The sequence below is a fragment of the Equus quagga genome, chromosome 9 (assembly GCF_021613505.1).
Source record: "Equus quagga isolate Etosha38 chromosome 9, UCLA_HA_Equagga_1.0, whole genome shotgun sequence".
Lineage (NCBI taxonomy): Eukaryota > Metazoa > Chordata > Mammalia > Perissodactyla > Equidae > Equus > Equus quagga.
In genome coordinates this window covers 120,308,403-120,321,999 of record NC_060275.1, presented here as the reverse complement: position 1 = coordinate 120,321,999, position 13,597 = coordinate 120,308,403, and the positions used below count along the sequence as shown (strand labels likewise).

Below are 13,597 nucleotides of genomic sequence, written 5' to 3'. Positions count from 1 at the left end.
GGCCCTGGGCGGTTCGGCTCCTTGAGCAGTTCTCAGGGGCTTGCTCACCTCCTCGACGCTGACCTTCGCAGCACGCTGCTTCCCGGGGCCCCTCAGAGCCCTCAACAGCCGTTCCGCCTCCTTGCTGTCTGACCTGGCCTCCACTTCCAGGCCCTTTATGTCTCCTGCGACCCCAAATCGAGCCTGTCTCCTTTGGGCACTGGTCCCGTCCAGGCGTCCTCCAGCCGGTATGCACTTGCGACTCTGGTGCCTTCTAGCCTCTGGAACTTCCCAACCGAGGTGCCACATCTCTCCCACGAATCTGGCCTCCAGGTTGAACCAAAGCTCAGGGACACCCCCGCATCCAGGTTGCTGGCAGCCCCAGGGTGGGGGTCTCACAAGGTCGTCTCTATGTATGAGGAGGTCTGGAGAGGCCCATTCTAGAAGCTCACCACAAAGGAGGAGGGCCTGCGGCCCAGACGGCTCCCCTGAGGAGGCAGATCTGAGGTGGCCCTGTGCCTGCAGGTGTGAGCACCAGCAGGAGGGGCCGGAAAACTGCCCAGACGCCCCCACCCCTGGGAAGGGGGCATAGCAATGTGCAAGAGGAAATCCACGTGTAGGCCAGAAGCAGGAAACGTGTTAACATAGCCAGGAATCTGACACATGAGCCAGTCAATAAGATCCAATTCCTCCTTGTTAAATCAGCAAAGATGAAAATGACCCCCAGGGCTTCTAAGGGGCCAGTGGAATCCAGACTCGGGCATCAAGGTCTTTCCAGAAAGCAATTTTCATGTCCCTCGACCTAACAAGTCATTTCTAGAAAAATCTGTCCTGGGAATTCTAAGACGGGGGGAAAAAGATTTTGAACAAAGGTGTTTATTGCAGCTGAGAGCTGGAGCAACATAACTTCACAACAAAGGCAAACGTGCAACTCCGTCACAGTGTGTCCCCGTGTGGGGGCCGGGGCACAGGAGGGGGAGGCACCCAGAATGTGTTAAGTGGAAAAATGCAAAATGGTACCAATTATCAATAGCTCTCTCGGAACACATACGTAACAGGTGTATATATGCACGTATATACGTATACATCAGAAGGAAATGCTAAGTTAACTGTTTACAACCAACTATGGATGGCGAAATTATGAATGCTTTTTACTCATCTCTTGTATTCTGCATTTTCCAACTATGTTATGAAAATATGTTGCTTTTATAATCATAAAGTTATAAAAATATACATGTGCACTTCTTACCATTTATCTGACAAAACTACGTTAGACTCTTCAGCTAATGCCTCATCCACTTTTTCCAACTGTGCAAAATAAAGTGGAGGGGTCTGCGTGATGGACCCTGGGCTCCGGGCGGGCCTCCCCTCCTCAGTCCTGCTGGACGTCCATTCAGGGGACCGAGGGTCCCCGCGGGATGCGCCCGGTGGGTGTGGGGCCCCAGCACCCTCTGCTCCTCCCACTGCTACGCGCCGGGCTCCAAGGGCAGCTGCAATCACAACACAGGCAGAACCACCCCGCATCCTGTTCCCGCTTATCTCTGGGCTATTTCCTCCAAGACCCAGGTTGATAACAACCGGTTTTCCTGATAACTCAGCAGTAAACAGCAGGAGGGGCACTCCAGGGGACCAGAGCGAGTGAGAGCAGAGCCAACGTCCCTGAGCGTGAGCTCCACTCAGGGCAGGTGCACTGGGGTCCCCGCTCCTGGCCAACGTGGCCTCCGGGGCACAGCGCCTTCTGGGATGCAACGGCCTCACCTCGAGCACCTGCTAGGGCCTCAGGCACAGGGCGACAGGACAGCTGGGCGCCAACTCTCTCTCCTCCTCCTCTCCCCATCTCTCTCTCCCCATCACTCTCTCTCCCTGTCTCTCCCTCCCTGTCTCTCTCATCCGGCCTCCTGCCCTTGCAGAGACTGCACTCTCCTCCCTGGCCCCGTGGGAAGACAGAGGTGGGGGGCGTGCAGATAAACAGCAGAGTGGACTCTCAGTCGGGGGTGAAGCTCATCCCATGGGCTTCGCTCTAGGCTGAGAAGTCAATGAATCCAGGCGTGGGGGCAGGAGTGGAGAAGCACCAAACCTCCTGTGACTTCTGAGGATCCTCCTCAGTAACTCAGTAACTCAGACCTTGTAAACATGGCTCCTTCCCTTTCAAGACAAAGGTTAATGATTCTGGGGATCAGGAGAGAGCCCACGGCTGGCCGGCCCTCCCCTGCTGTGAGCGGCCAGCGTGTGGCTCTGCTGACAGGAGGCGCTAAGGAGAGTTCCTGTCTCTCCCCGCCACCCTGCCCGTGCCACCCTAGCCCGGGAGACGTCCTGTCCTTCAGCATCCTGGGGGACATCCCAGGAGCAGGGCCTCCCTACCTGGTGCGGGAAGAGGTCGTCTCCCCTAAAGAAGTCAGGGGATGTGCACCGACTCGTGTGGCGAGAAACACGGATGGAAAGACTCTAAACGAATTTGCGGCAAGCTCTCCAGCGACATAAGCGATTGTGCCTCCGGGACAAGTGACCATCCCAGGAAGGGGAGGTTGGCTTCATGTTTGAAAATCAAACTCTACTATCCCCACAGTAAGAGAGTAAGGGAGGACAATCATATCATTATCCCCAAAGTGTAGAAAAGCGTTTCATAACGTTTATCGCCCATTCCTAACACACGAGGGCCTCGGGGTGGGCGGGTGACAGCTAACCGGCGCTGAGCTTCTTCTGGAGGTGACGAAAATGTTCTAAAGTGGGTTGTACTAATGGTTACACAAGGCTGTGAATGCACTAAAAAAGAGTGAATTGTACGCTTTAGATGAGTGAATTGTATGCTTTAAATGAGTGAGTTGTACATTGTGACAATTACAGCTCAATAAAGCTGTTACAAAAAGACAGAAGAACCTCCTGGTTCACCAAGGGTGGAACCGAGACTCCTTAGTCTGACAAGAGTTTGTACGAAAGTGTCTGTTGCACTCCCTGGTCCCGAAGGGGAAATATCGAGAGCTTCTCACAAGACAGGAACAAGGCAAGGACGCCTCTTGTCAGCAATTTTGTCCAGCGCTGTGCTGGACACCACGCAATGTGGCAGAAAAACAAAAGAATAGAAAGTAACAGGATGGGAAAAGATTAACTAAAACTGCTATTTTCAAAATTTATAATTTTGAGTTAAAAATATCTTTTAAAGGGGCTGGCCCCGTGACCGAGTGGTTAAGTTCGCGCACTCCGCTGCAGGCGGCCCAGTGTTTCGTTGGTTCGAATCCTGGGCGTGGACATGGCACTGCTCATCAAACCACGCTGGGGCAGCATCCCACATGCCACGACTAGAAGGACCCACAACGAAGAATATACAACTATGTACTGGGGGGCTTTGGGGAGAAAAAGGAAAAAAATAAAATCTTTAAAAAAAAATTCTTTTAAAAATCAATGGTTAAAAGTATTAGAAAAAATTTTGATATTAGGTCAACATACAAAAACTAATTGCATTGTTATATACACCAGCAATACACAGTTAAATAAACATTTAAAAAAAATACCATTCACAGTAGCATAAAAAAACAAATACCTGAGAATAAATCTAATGAAAAAAAAAAGATCTTTAAGACCACCACACATGAAACTGTCAACGCTGTTGAGAAAAGGACCTAAATTAACGGAGGGATGTACTAGGATTATGGTTTGAAAAGCTCAACATTGTGAAGATTCCATTTAAACTGATCTACAGGTCTACGGATTTAACACATCTCAGTCAAAATCCCGGCAGGTTTCTGTGGAAACCTGCAAGCTTATCCCAAAATGTGTACGTTCTTGAAGAAGAACACAGCTGGGAGACGTGGACCCTCGACCATGAGGACCTGTCATAAAGCTACGGGAGCTGAGACCCCGTGCCCCTGGCAGAAGGACCACGGAGCCACGGGACGAGGGAGACAGCACACGGACGGGCGCGGGGCGTGTGGGCGCGGCAGCCCTCGGGAGCGGGAAGGGCGATGTTCTGAGCAAATGGTGCCGGATCGTGCGGACATCCAAACACAAGACACTGCTCATTCAGACAGTTCCAAATGTCTAAGGTCAAGCAGTGAAGCTTCTGGAGTCCAACCTAAGAGGGTGCCTCTGACCTTGAGGTGGGCAGAGATCTCTCCAAGGTATCAGTGATCGGACAACACGATAATGAAGAGCTTCTGTCGTCAGAGACACCACTGAGGGAGGCAGATGCTCGTGCAGCCCTGGACCCCAGAACACAGCCCGATGTCCCGAAAATTAGTGGGAAGGAGTCCACACCCCAACAGAAGAGGACGTCTGGAGGGGCGTTTCGGGAGAGGACAGCCGATGGCCTTTGGATGTGCCAGATGCGACTCCTGCGGTGCTGCCCCAGGGCCACCCATCACCCTGCACTGGGGAGGCCGTGGAGCATTCCCAGGGATGGGAGCGACAGGCTCAACAGCTCTTGAAGCCCATTTGGCAGCATCTTTCAACCTGGCACGTGCGGTCCGAGGAGGCAGCCGTTCTACTTGGGGCTTGGGACCTGACCCCAGCGCCCCAAGACACAGGAGCTGCCATCACAGCGGCTCCCACGGGAATGGCACAGACTGGATGCTGTCCTGCAACAGCAAGAGGGAGAGACGGACTGTGCACCCCACACCGGGGAGACCCCTCGGCATGCTGTGAGGAACAGAGCCTCAGGACCCCACAAACGTCTCCCTGCTGAGGGATCGGGACCAGGGCGTGCAGACCGCCTGTGGGCCTCACAGTCTCGTGGGGAGGAGACGGCACAAGCACATGTGGCACAGCGTGTGGGAAGGAAGCGAAGTGCCAGGGGGAGCTGGGAGTGGGGTGACCAGGGAGGCCGGGGGGCTCCACGCCGGGACCCGAGGTCGGGGAGGCCAGCCACATGGGCACCATGGGAGGATGGTAGTGCCTGGGAGGGAGCAGGGGCCTGTGGGTGCTGGAATGTTCTGTCTCTTGATCCGGCGACTGTTACGTGGACATGCCCACTCTATGAAACTTCGTCAGCCTCTAAGACAGTCATAAAAAGACGTGTATTCAAACACATTTGTCACAGCAATATTCATAACGGGGAAAATGAAAATGGCAGAGACGTGCCACGTCACTGAAGTTTTCTGTGTAAATTGCGGTGTACCACACTGAATACTCGTGACGTCCCACATCAAGTGACCTTTGAGAGAAAGTTTAATAAAAAATTAAAATTCAATGAAAGGAAAATTCTCCGTCATAATGCTAAGTACAAATCACGCGTGGACAGTGTAACTTCAGGCGGCGAGAGTGTGAGTGCGTCTCCCACGCAGACACATTCACGAGACCGCACACGGACGAGAAAACTGTCAGCGCTCGTCTCCCGTTGCGGGTTGCAGACTCTCCGTTTTCCTTGTTGAGCGTGTGTTTCTTTCGTGATAAGAGTTGTTAATGCGAGTGCGAAGGGAGAGACAGCGTGAGGATGGGGCCTTGGGCCTGTGTCAGGCTGGAGCGAGCTCTGGGGCCTTGACTGAGTCCGCCCCCAGCAGCGGCGCCCTGGTCCTTGGGCCCCAGGCCTTCCGTCTGCCACGTGCCCCTTCCAGTGTTTTCTCAGGACACAGCTGTGAGCTGGACGCTAAGCCTGTGTTTCACAGACCAGGACACTGGCCTCAGGGCCGACAGCTGTGCCGCTGGGGCTGCAGGAATCTCCTCAGCTCCTCCGAACGTGGGTCCAAGTCCAGCTTCCCGCCACTCCCGGGCTGTTCTGCAGAAGCTCCAGAAGGAGCGGCCAGGAGGAAGTCCCGGCACACCCACGGCAAAGCCCAGGCGAGCCAGCGGGGCCCGCGGGCCAGGGACCCTCCCCACACCGTGATTCAGCACCTCTGTCTCCTGTGGGCAGCTGTCCAGGATGGGACGCCTCCCCAGACTCCCCTCCTTTGGTGGCCCTTGGGGTCCAGGCAACACCTCTTCCCTGTCTCCAGACTGTGCTTCCCCCGTCCCCACCCCCGGGCCTGGGCCAGCCATGGCCTCCCTCCGCCCTTTTTCCCCCTCTGCCTGTTTCCCTGTCTCTCTCTCTCTCTATCTCTTTGTCTCTGTCTCTATCTCTCTGTCTCTCTATCTCTCTCTGTCTCTGTATTTTCTGTCTCTATCTCTCTGTGTCTATCTCTCTATCTCTCTCTCTGTGTCTCCCTGTCTCTGTCTCTCTCTCTCTCTGTCTCTTTGTCTCTCCATATCTTTATCTCTGTCTCTCTTGGTGTCTCTCTGTCTCCATCTCTTGGTCTCTGTCTCTCTGTCTCCCTGTCTCTCTGTCTTTATCTCTGTCTGCCTCTCTGTCTCTGTCTCTCTTTGTCTCTCTCTTAGTTTCTTTGTCTCTCTATCTCTCTCTGTCTCTGTCTCTCTCTGCGCTGGCCTCCCTGGGGCCTGCCCTGCCCTCCGGTCCGTCTGCCTCAGGACAGATGTCCCTAAGTGTAAACCTGACCTCTTCCTTTCAGGCTCCAGTCTCCCCAGTTTCCCTCTTGTCTGGGGGCAAAGGTTGGGCCCCTGAGCTCACTCCCTGTGAGTGACCAGCCCCGCCTTCCCTGGGTTATTCAGCGCATGCGGTGGGGGTCCAGGGGGCAGACTGAGCCTGGCCTCCGGGACGTTACTGTCCAGCAGCACCGACCACTGATAAGATAAATAAGCCGAGAGCCAGGATGACAGAGTCTGTCCTGGGAAGGCCTGGGGATGGGAGGACACAGACGGGGGCAGTATGTGGAGCCCGGGCGGCCAGGAGGGCTCTGTGGACAGCTGACCCCAAAGGCTCGACGGAGGCTGGGAAAAGGCCCCTCAGCAGGATAGGGGCACATGGTCACTAACCCACAGAAGGCGGCCGGCAGGCGGGATCACTGAGCTCAGGACCAGGATGAGAACCTGCACTGGGGGGCCCCCTCTGCCCTCGGTCTCCACTCAGACGTGACCCCCAGGTGGGGTTCTCTCCTTGTCCCCAAACTCAAGGTCAGGCTGGCTGCCATCTCGTGACCACCTTGGCCACCTCAGAGGCCATGCCACTCTCTGGACATGGTGCTGGTTTCCCTGGGTCTCCTTGCCTGACCCCTCTGCTCTGGGGCAGGGACACTGTCTCCTACCGTGGCCCTCATGTCCAGCTTGAGGCTGCCCTGTACACAGTGCTCGGAGGAAGGACAGAAGTCCTGCAGCCTCAGGGGAGCCTAGGAGCCAGCAGGATGATGGTTCTGAGGACAGTCCACTCCCGGAGCCCCGCGGAGCCCACAGGGATGGGCGCCCTGCAGGCCGTCCTGGGTCCCGAGGGCCCAGCCTGGAGGCCTGCGTTTCTGAGGCAGCTCTGGGTGCCCCTATGCTGGTAGGACCTTGGGGCTCTCTGAGGAGCTATTTAGAGCCCACAGCTCAGGCCTGGAGGGGCCCAGTGGCTCCGAGCTCAGTATGAACAGGGCAGGGGACTGCTCCAGGGCCTGGGGCTCCACTCACGTGAGGGACTAGGTTGGGGGTCAGTGATGCCCCAGCTGTCAGCCCACTGACAGAGAGAGCTGGGGAGAGGGGGCCCTCGGTGGCCCCCTTCTGCAAGTGGGGGCTGCACAGCCAGTGGACAGAGGCTCCAGGGTCTGGGGGAGAACCAGCATCCTGCAGAGCCGGGCAGGGCCATGGGATTCCTCCTCCCGGGAGTCTGGCCCCCGGAGCACATGCGGAGGTGGGCGGGGGTGGCTCACCTGGAACATCTCGTTTGCACAGGGGGAGGGGCCGGCAGCGCTGGCTGAGCCTCAGAGGGTCGGCGGCGCCTCAGCAGATAAGGCATTAACAGTCCATGGACTCGCCCTCCAGATCTGCTGACGCTAACTCTTAGCCCAGGTGCTGGGGTGAGGTACCAAAGGTTCCCTATAAAGTGCTGGGGCTCTGGGCTGTGGCCACTCACCCTCCGGCTCCTGGCCTGCTGCAGCTTTGAGGCACCGCCCGGCGGCCACCATGGTGAGGCTCGTGCTGCCCAACCCGGGCCTGGAGGACCGGATCCTGTCCCTGGACCAGCTGGAGAGCATCGAGGAGGAGGAGGCCAGCTCCCGGCCCAAGTGGGACAACAAGGCCCAGTACATGCTCACCTGCGTGGGCTTCTGCGTGGGCCTGGGCAACGTGTGGCGTTTCCCGTACCTGTGCCAGAGCCATGGCGGAGGTAGGCCTGGGCAGCAGACAAGGGTGGAGAGCAGGGCTGAACACCACGGATGGCCCCCCTGGATCCCGGCACCCCATTCACAGAGGGGAGGAGTCTGGGGTGCCAGGGGCTGTGGGCAGGCAGGTGCACACCTGTGCCGTCCACCCCAGCAGGTGTCTGCCATCTTCATCACAGACTTGAGCCCCCATGTCCGCACGGAGGGCAGGGCCGGGCAGAGGTGGGGCTGGGCAGGTGTGGCCCGGGCGCCGACATTTGCAGTCTGCTCCTGGCCACAGGGGTTGGCGAGAGAGGCCCACTGCCCCGGCCCAGGTGTCCAAATGCCGGTGAGTCGGGCTCGGAGAGGCCGCCCACACTCCAGGACTCGGGAGCCCTGCCCTGTTCCCAGAGAACAAATAGACCCAGGCACCGGGGAGACAGAGGAACCAGCCACTCCTCCAGGTGGAGCGTGGAAAGTGCCGGCACAAGGGGCATAGGGCCAGTCCTTTTCACGTCCACCACAGGGCGCCAGGCTGAGCCCTTCCTGGGCATCAACTCATGTGCCAACCCCGCAGGCAGGCACCACATTCCCTGATGGACAGAGGACGGAGCTGGCTGGGAGCAGGTGACCCACAGAGCAACATGTGGGCGGGTCCTGGGCACACAGTGCAGAGGCGAGGGAGCTGGTCCCCCACGACACGCTGGCCTTTGTTGTCCTGCCACCTCCAGAGGCCTCCGAGGGCCTTGCCTGGAGCCCAGGGTCTCCTAGCACAGGGTCGCGGCTGCTTCCTCACCCCAGCTGCAGAGGAAAGTGCCAGAAGCTGAGCCAGCATGGGGACTGGGGACCCCGGGCTACTTTGTAAAAGGGCAGGAGGTCTGGGGTGGGGCTGTGCTCGCTCAGAGACAGGCTCTACGAGTAGCTGGCTGGATGCTCTGGAGCCGCTCCTGGCAGACGGTTCCGTGGCTTTTAGAGGACATTCACACTGTTGTGATGCTAGTTAGGAGGCGTCGTTTCCTGTCTAACTCTGAAGACCTGCAGGCTCTCACCCTGGCTTTCTGACCTAAAGCATCCCCAGGAACAGCAGACGTGGTCATCCCGGGTCAACCTGTGACCCTGCACCGACACGGACTGGAGATTGTCTGGGAGCCTGTGTCTTACACGCCTCTGGTCCAGCCTGTACTTCCCAGACGCTGGCTGCCGTCTCCATGCTGGGGGCAGAGGGTGGAGCAGGGGACCCCAGGGCCCTCGAGGTCGGGTCCCCTAGCAGTAGGGTCACTGGCAGTCCCCGAGTCCTCCCTCCCAGCTGCCCCAGCGAGGCCGACCACTCCTTCCCTCTGGAACCTCCTGGTCATGTCCCCCCAGGGCCGTCCAGGGGGAGGGGCCCAGCATCGCTCTGCAGCCCCGGCAGCGCCGGCTTGGTTCTCAGGGGGAGCTAGCACACCAGGACTTCCTCCTCACCTGGCGGAAGGAGCCAGAGGGAGAGGGAGGAGAGGCCACTGCGCACACTGCGCTGGGCCCTGGTGGGGTGCAGGAGCCCTGGGCCACGTGGGACGGACCTTCTCGGGTCCCCTGAGGAGAGAGGGATTGGAAGGACCAGAGCTGGGGAAGAAGCCAGGAACATGCTGAAGGGACTTTAAAGTCTTCAACGCCCCTGAGCAGAGCAACGATGGAGACCGAAAAGTCCACGAGCTGCGGGGCCCTTTGACGGAGAAGGATCCACCCACGGGAAACGGGGTTCCCGGGGTGCAGCCGCACACTCGCCGTGAGGTCGAGGGGGCAGCATGGGAATGTTGCCTCCAGACACTGAGGACAGACTGTCCGCATCACCCCAGGAAGTGGGAGCCGACCCTGGGTCCCGGAACAGGCAGCAAATCTCGGGGGACCCGGCTCTGTCAGCTCCAGGAGGCGAGGGGGAGGTCCAGCCCCAGACTTCCTGGGCAAGGCTGCCGCTCCCCACCTCCCCCGTGGTGGCTCGCCCTCTGTCCGGTCCAGGACGCCCATTCCTCTCCTGCCCCATGCCCCGCTACCTGCACCCACCCAGAGAGCCCCCATGGTCCCCCGCCCCGGCCTGCCCTGGGGACAGGAGCTGAGCATCTTGTCCTCCAAGCCCAGGAGACAATCACCGAGGACGGTGACAGGCAGCCAGTGACTGGTGACGCCTCACAGGGACATCCCCTCCCTGAGCCTCAGCTGTGGGGGAGGGGAGCGGTTGTGTCGCTTGAAGGGAAAGTGACAGTCTGAGGACCCTGGGGACCAGTCCTGATTTGCTGAAAACTTAATTTGCTTCCGACTATTTCGGGGCGTTTTGGGTAGTTCGAAAAGCAAAACAAGAGATCATTTACTTTAGTTTTAACTTTATGTTATGAAAAAAAACCCAGAAAAGTAGAGAAAATTCCAGTAAAGCCCCATATTCCCACAACTTAGATTCAACCATCAGCAGCATGTAGCATATTGATTGTGACTGTGTGGCAGGTGGTATGCATGCCGTAGCTTTTGGTCCCATAGGAGGCCCAACCGCTGGAGCTCTCTGAGGGCCAGCATCTCAGGGAGGAGGGGGCGGGAGACACCGCGGCCTCCCAGGCCGGTCCTTCTTGCTTTTGCTTGTTTCTGAGGTTTCGTGAATTTGCTTTCAACAAATAGCAAACATCTGTGAACCACTGAGGGACAGTCCACACCTCAGGCATGTCCCCTGTCATAGCCACACCACAAAAGGACACGGGAACAGGGTTACCCGTGCCCTGACCCAGAGCAGGCCTACGGGCACAAGGCGAGGTTTGGAAGCCTGGGGGCTCAGAAGCCCCATGGTAGGAACGGGAGCAGATGTGGGGATGGCAAGTGCCCTGGTCGCTCTGGTGTTAGGAGAAGTTCCCTGTGCTCTTCTGGGGGCCCGGGAGGTCAGGGAGGGGACTGCCAGGAGAGGAGGACGGCCTGGTGTGGCAGGGCGGTCCGGCATCGGGAATTCCGTCTTCCCTCGCCATCTCTTCTCCCAGCTCCTCCCGACCTGTCCTCTGGGCAGCAGGAAAGCCCATGGCCACCCTCCTCACAGCCACCTGTCAGCATGGGCTTGATGTCAGGGCCTCCTCCTCTGCGAGCTGGAATACCACGGCCTTCTGTCCCTTGGCCATGGAGATGAGGCCCCTCGGAGCAAGGACTGCTCTGTCTGTCCTCCACTCTGACTGGTCCATGGTCTGGAAGGCCTCGCTTTGGTTTAGATTTCCACGCCACCCCATCTCCCCTCCCCCTGCTCCATCCGCATTTCTGGGAGACGTACGTGCTCACGTGTGTGTGCACCCACACCCAAGCCTTGTCATCACCCACCTGCACAGCCATCTCTGACGGTCCCATCAACCTCCGACCTGGGGTGCAAGCCAGCAGGTTGCCCCGTCGGGGGACCAGGGAAGGGGCCACACTGGCCTGATGACTTGGCCCATTTGGATGACATGGGCCCTCGTCCCCTGAGTGTGGCCTGTTAGGGCCTGGGCTTGGGCTCCAGCGGGCAGGCCTCAGGCAGGTACTCAGAGCAGGGCCCTCGCAAGTGCAGGAAGGGGCCCTCATGCCCAGGCCTCAGGGTGGTCCCTCTTCTGGGTCTTGATCTCTAGACCCTGGACAAGCTGCCCAGTTCCTAGGCCTCCTCTCTGTCCCTTCCCACCAGGAGCTGTGATCACAGGCAGCACCACGGGCTCTGGGCTGTCACGTCCCCCGGCATCAGTCTGCCTCAAGGCGACAGCCAGCCAGCCTGAAAGGGCAGAACCTGGGGAGCGAGCAGGGTGGGCCAGACCCAGGGAGGGTCTCCCTGCCTGATCGCCAGCTCTGCGGCCTCCAGGGACTTCGCGTGGGGCGCATCTCACGTGGCTCAGGGTGGACTGTGAGCGGCGCGAGGTGTGCAGGTTAGGGAGAGCTGCTGTCCTCAGTCGGCCTCAGGGGACAGTGGGAGGCCTCGGGCCACAGCCACACCCCCACGTCCCGGGGACCTGATGGTCTGCACTGAGCGGGTCTGTATCTGCCATGTGCCCGAGAGCACGCGGGTGAACGTGCATTCTCCACACATGAGATTCTCCACGCATGTGATTCTCCACGCGCGTGCAATTCTCCATGTGTGCGATTTTCCACACGTGCGTGATTCTCCATGTGTGTCCCCACCACCCTGGCTTGTCCCATGGGCACTACCCCCAGTGCTTGGTGCCCGCCTTACCCTGTCTCACCCTCGCAGGGACAGCACTTGTGGGAGAGCTGGGGTGCGGGTGGGGGAGCCCCGAGGAGGCAGCCCCCCAGGACCCTGCCATTCCCCTGCTGCTGTCTCCAGGCCCCCCTCCAGCCTGGTTCCAGGGGCTGCATTTCTCTGCTGGGCCCGGCTCTGTGCCTTCCGATTCAGCACATTTTCCCCCGCTTCCACCCTGTGCCAAACGCCACGTGCAAGAGACAGACTCGGAGGCTTGGACCTGCCGCCCTCGGAGCCTGCAACTCCCCTCCCCTGCCTGCCCCCTGCCCGTCCCTCTCCACTGCTTCCTCCTCCCTCTTCCTCGTTTCCCACTTTCTCAGAGAGAGAAAGATCCGCACTTCTTGCAAGGTTTTCCACCTCCTCCGTCATGGGTGTGCACTGGTGTGCAGGAGCACGTGCCGTGGCTCCTGAGGCAGCCCAGGAGGCTCGTCTCTGGGGACCTTTGGAACTGGCCAGGTGCCCACAAGGCCTACCGGGCGGTTATGGGGCTTTCTCCCTCCTGAGACCTGCAGCCCTGCCTCCTCCATCCTTGCCTCCTTCCTCCCCCTGCATCACAGTGAGAAGCGGCCGGGTGTGAGAAAGAGAGGACCGTGTTCCCGGGGCACTTGGCCTTGCTGGAGCTTCTTGAGAGAGAGACTCCAGGAGCTAGGAACCCACTCATCTGGGAGAACGAGTCGGCGCTGCCCTCCTGCGGGGTGGGGGCAGGTGGGCCACCACTGCGCTGTGCTTTTCACCTCATTAAGTTCCCCATCCCCTGCAGCCCACGCCCTGGCTTTCCTGGAGCTCCTGACTCGCAGCCCCAGCCTCAGAAAGACCTGTCTCTGGAGCCCCAGGTTGGGGAGAGAGGCCTGCAGCCCAGCTGCTCCCTCGGGCAGTCCTGGGGTGGAGGCCTGGGAGAGGACAGCCCTTGGGGCGGAGGGGCTGCTGGGCTCCCGGGGGGCCTAGTGTCTCACTGTGAGGGCACCGCAGGGATGGACAGATGACGGAGGGAGGAGGGACAGAGGAGGCTGAGGGAGTTAACCCAACAGCAGAAGTGGAGCCGGGCTGGCGGGATGGCCCTCCCGCCCTCCCCACGCCGCCTCGTAGTCTCTCTCTCCCTCTGACACACACACACACACTCACACGCGCACTTGGGCTTGCACATGCACATGGGCACACACTCACTTACACATGCACACACATTCACATATACCCAGGCACGCATATGCACAAGGACACACACACACACAGGCAGGCACATACTTGTGGACATGCACGTGCCCCACACTCACAAACCTGCACACACACATGTGCACACACACAC

At 59.0% G+C, this 13,597-nt stretch overlaps 1 protein-coding gene across 1 annotated transcript in view; it reads left to right on the top strand.

Moving 5' to 3' along the window:
• Window positions 1-7,896: 7,896 nt before the first annotated feature.
• The window catches only part of SLC6A19 (solute carrier family 6 member 19), an 18,670-nt gene continuing 12,969 nt past the window's right edge, over window positions 7,897-13,597 (top strand). Inside the window, exon 1 of the mRNA XM_046672077.1 lies at window positions 7,897-8,098. Coding sequence (XP_046528033.1) covers window positions 7,897-8,098 — 202 coding nt within the window. The remainder of the gene's footprint in view (window positions 8,099-13,597) is intronic.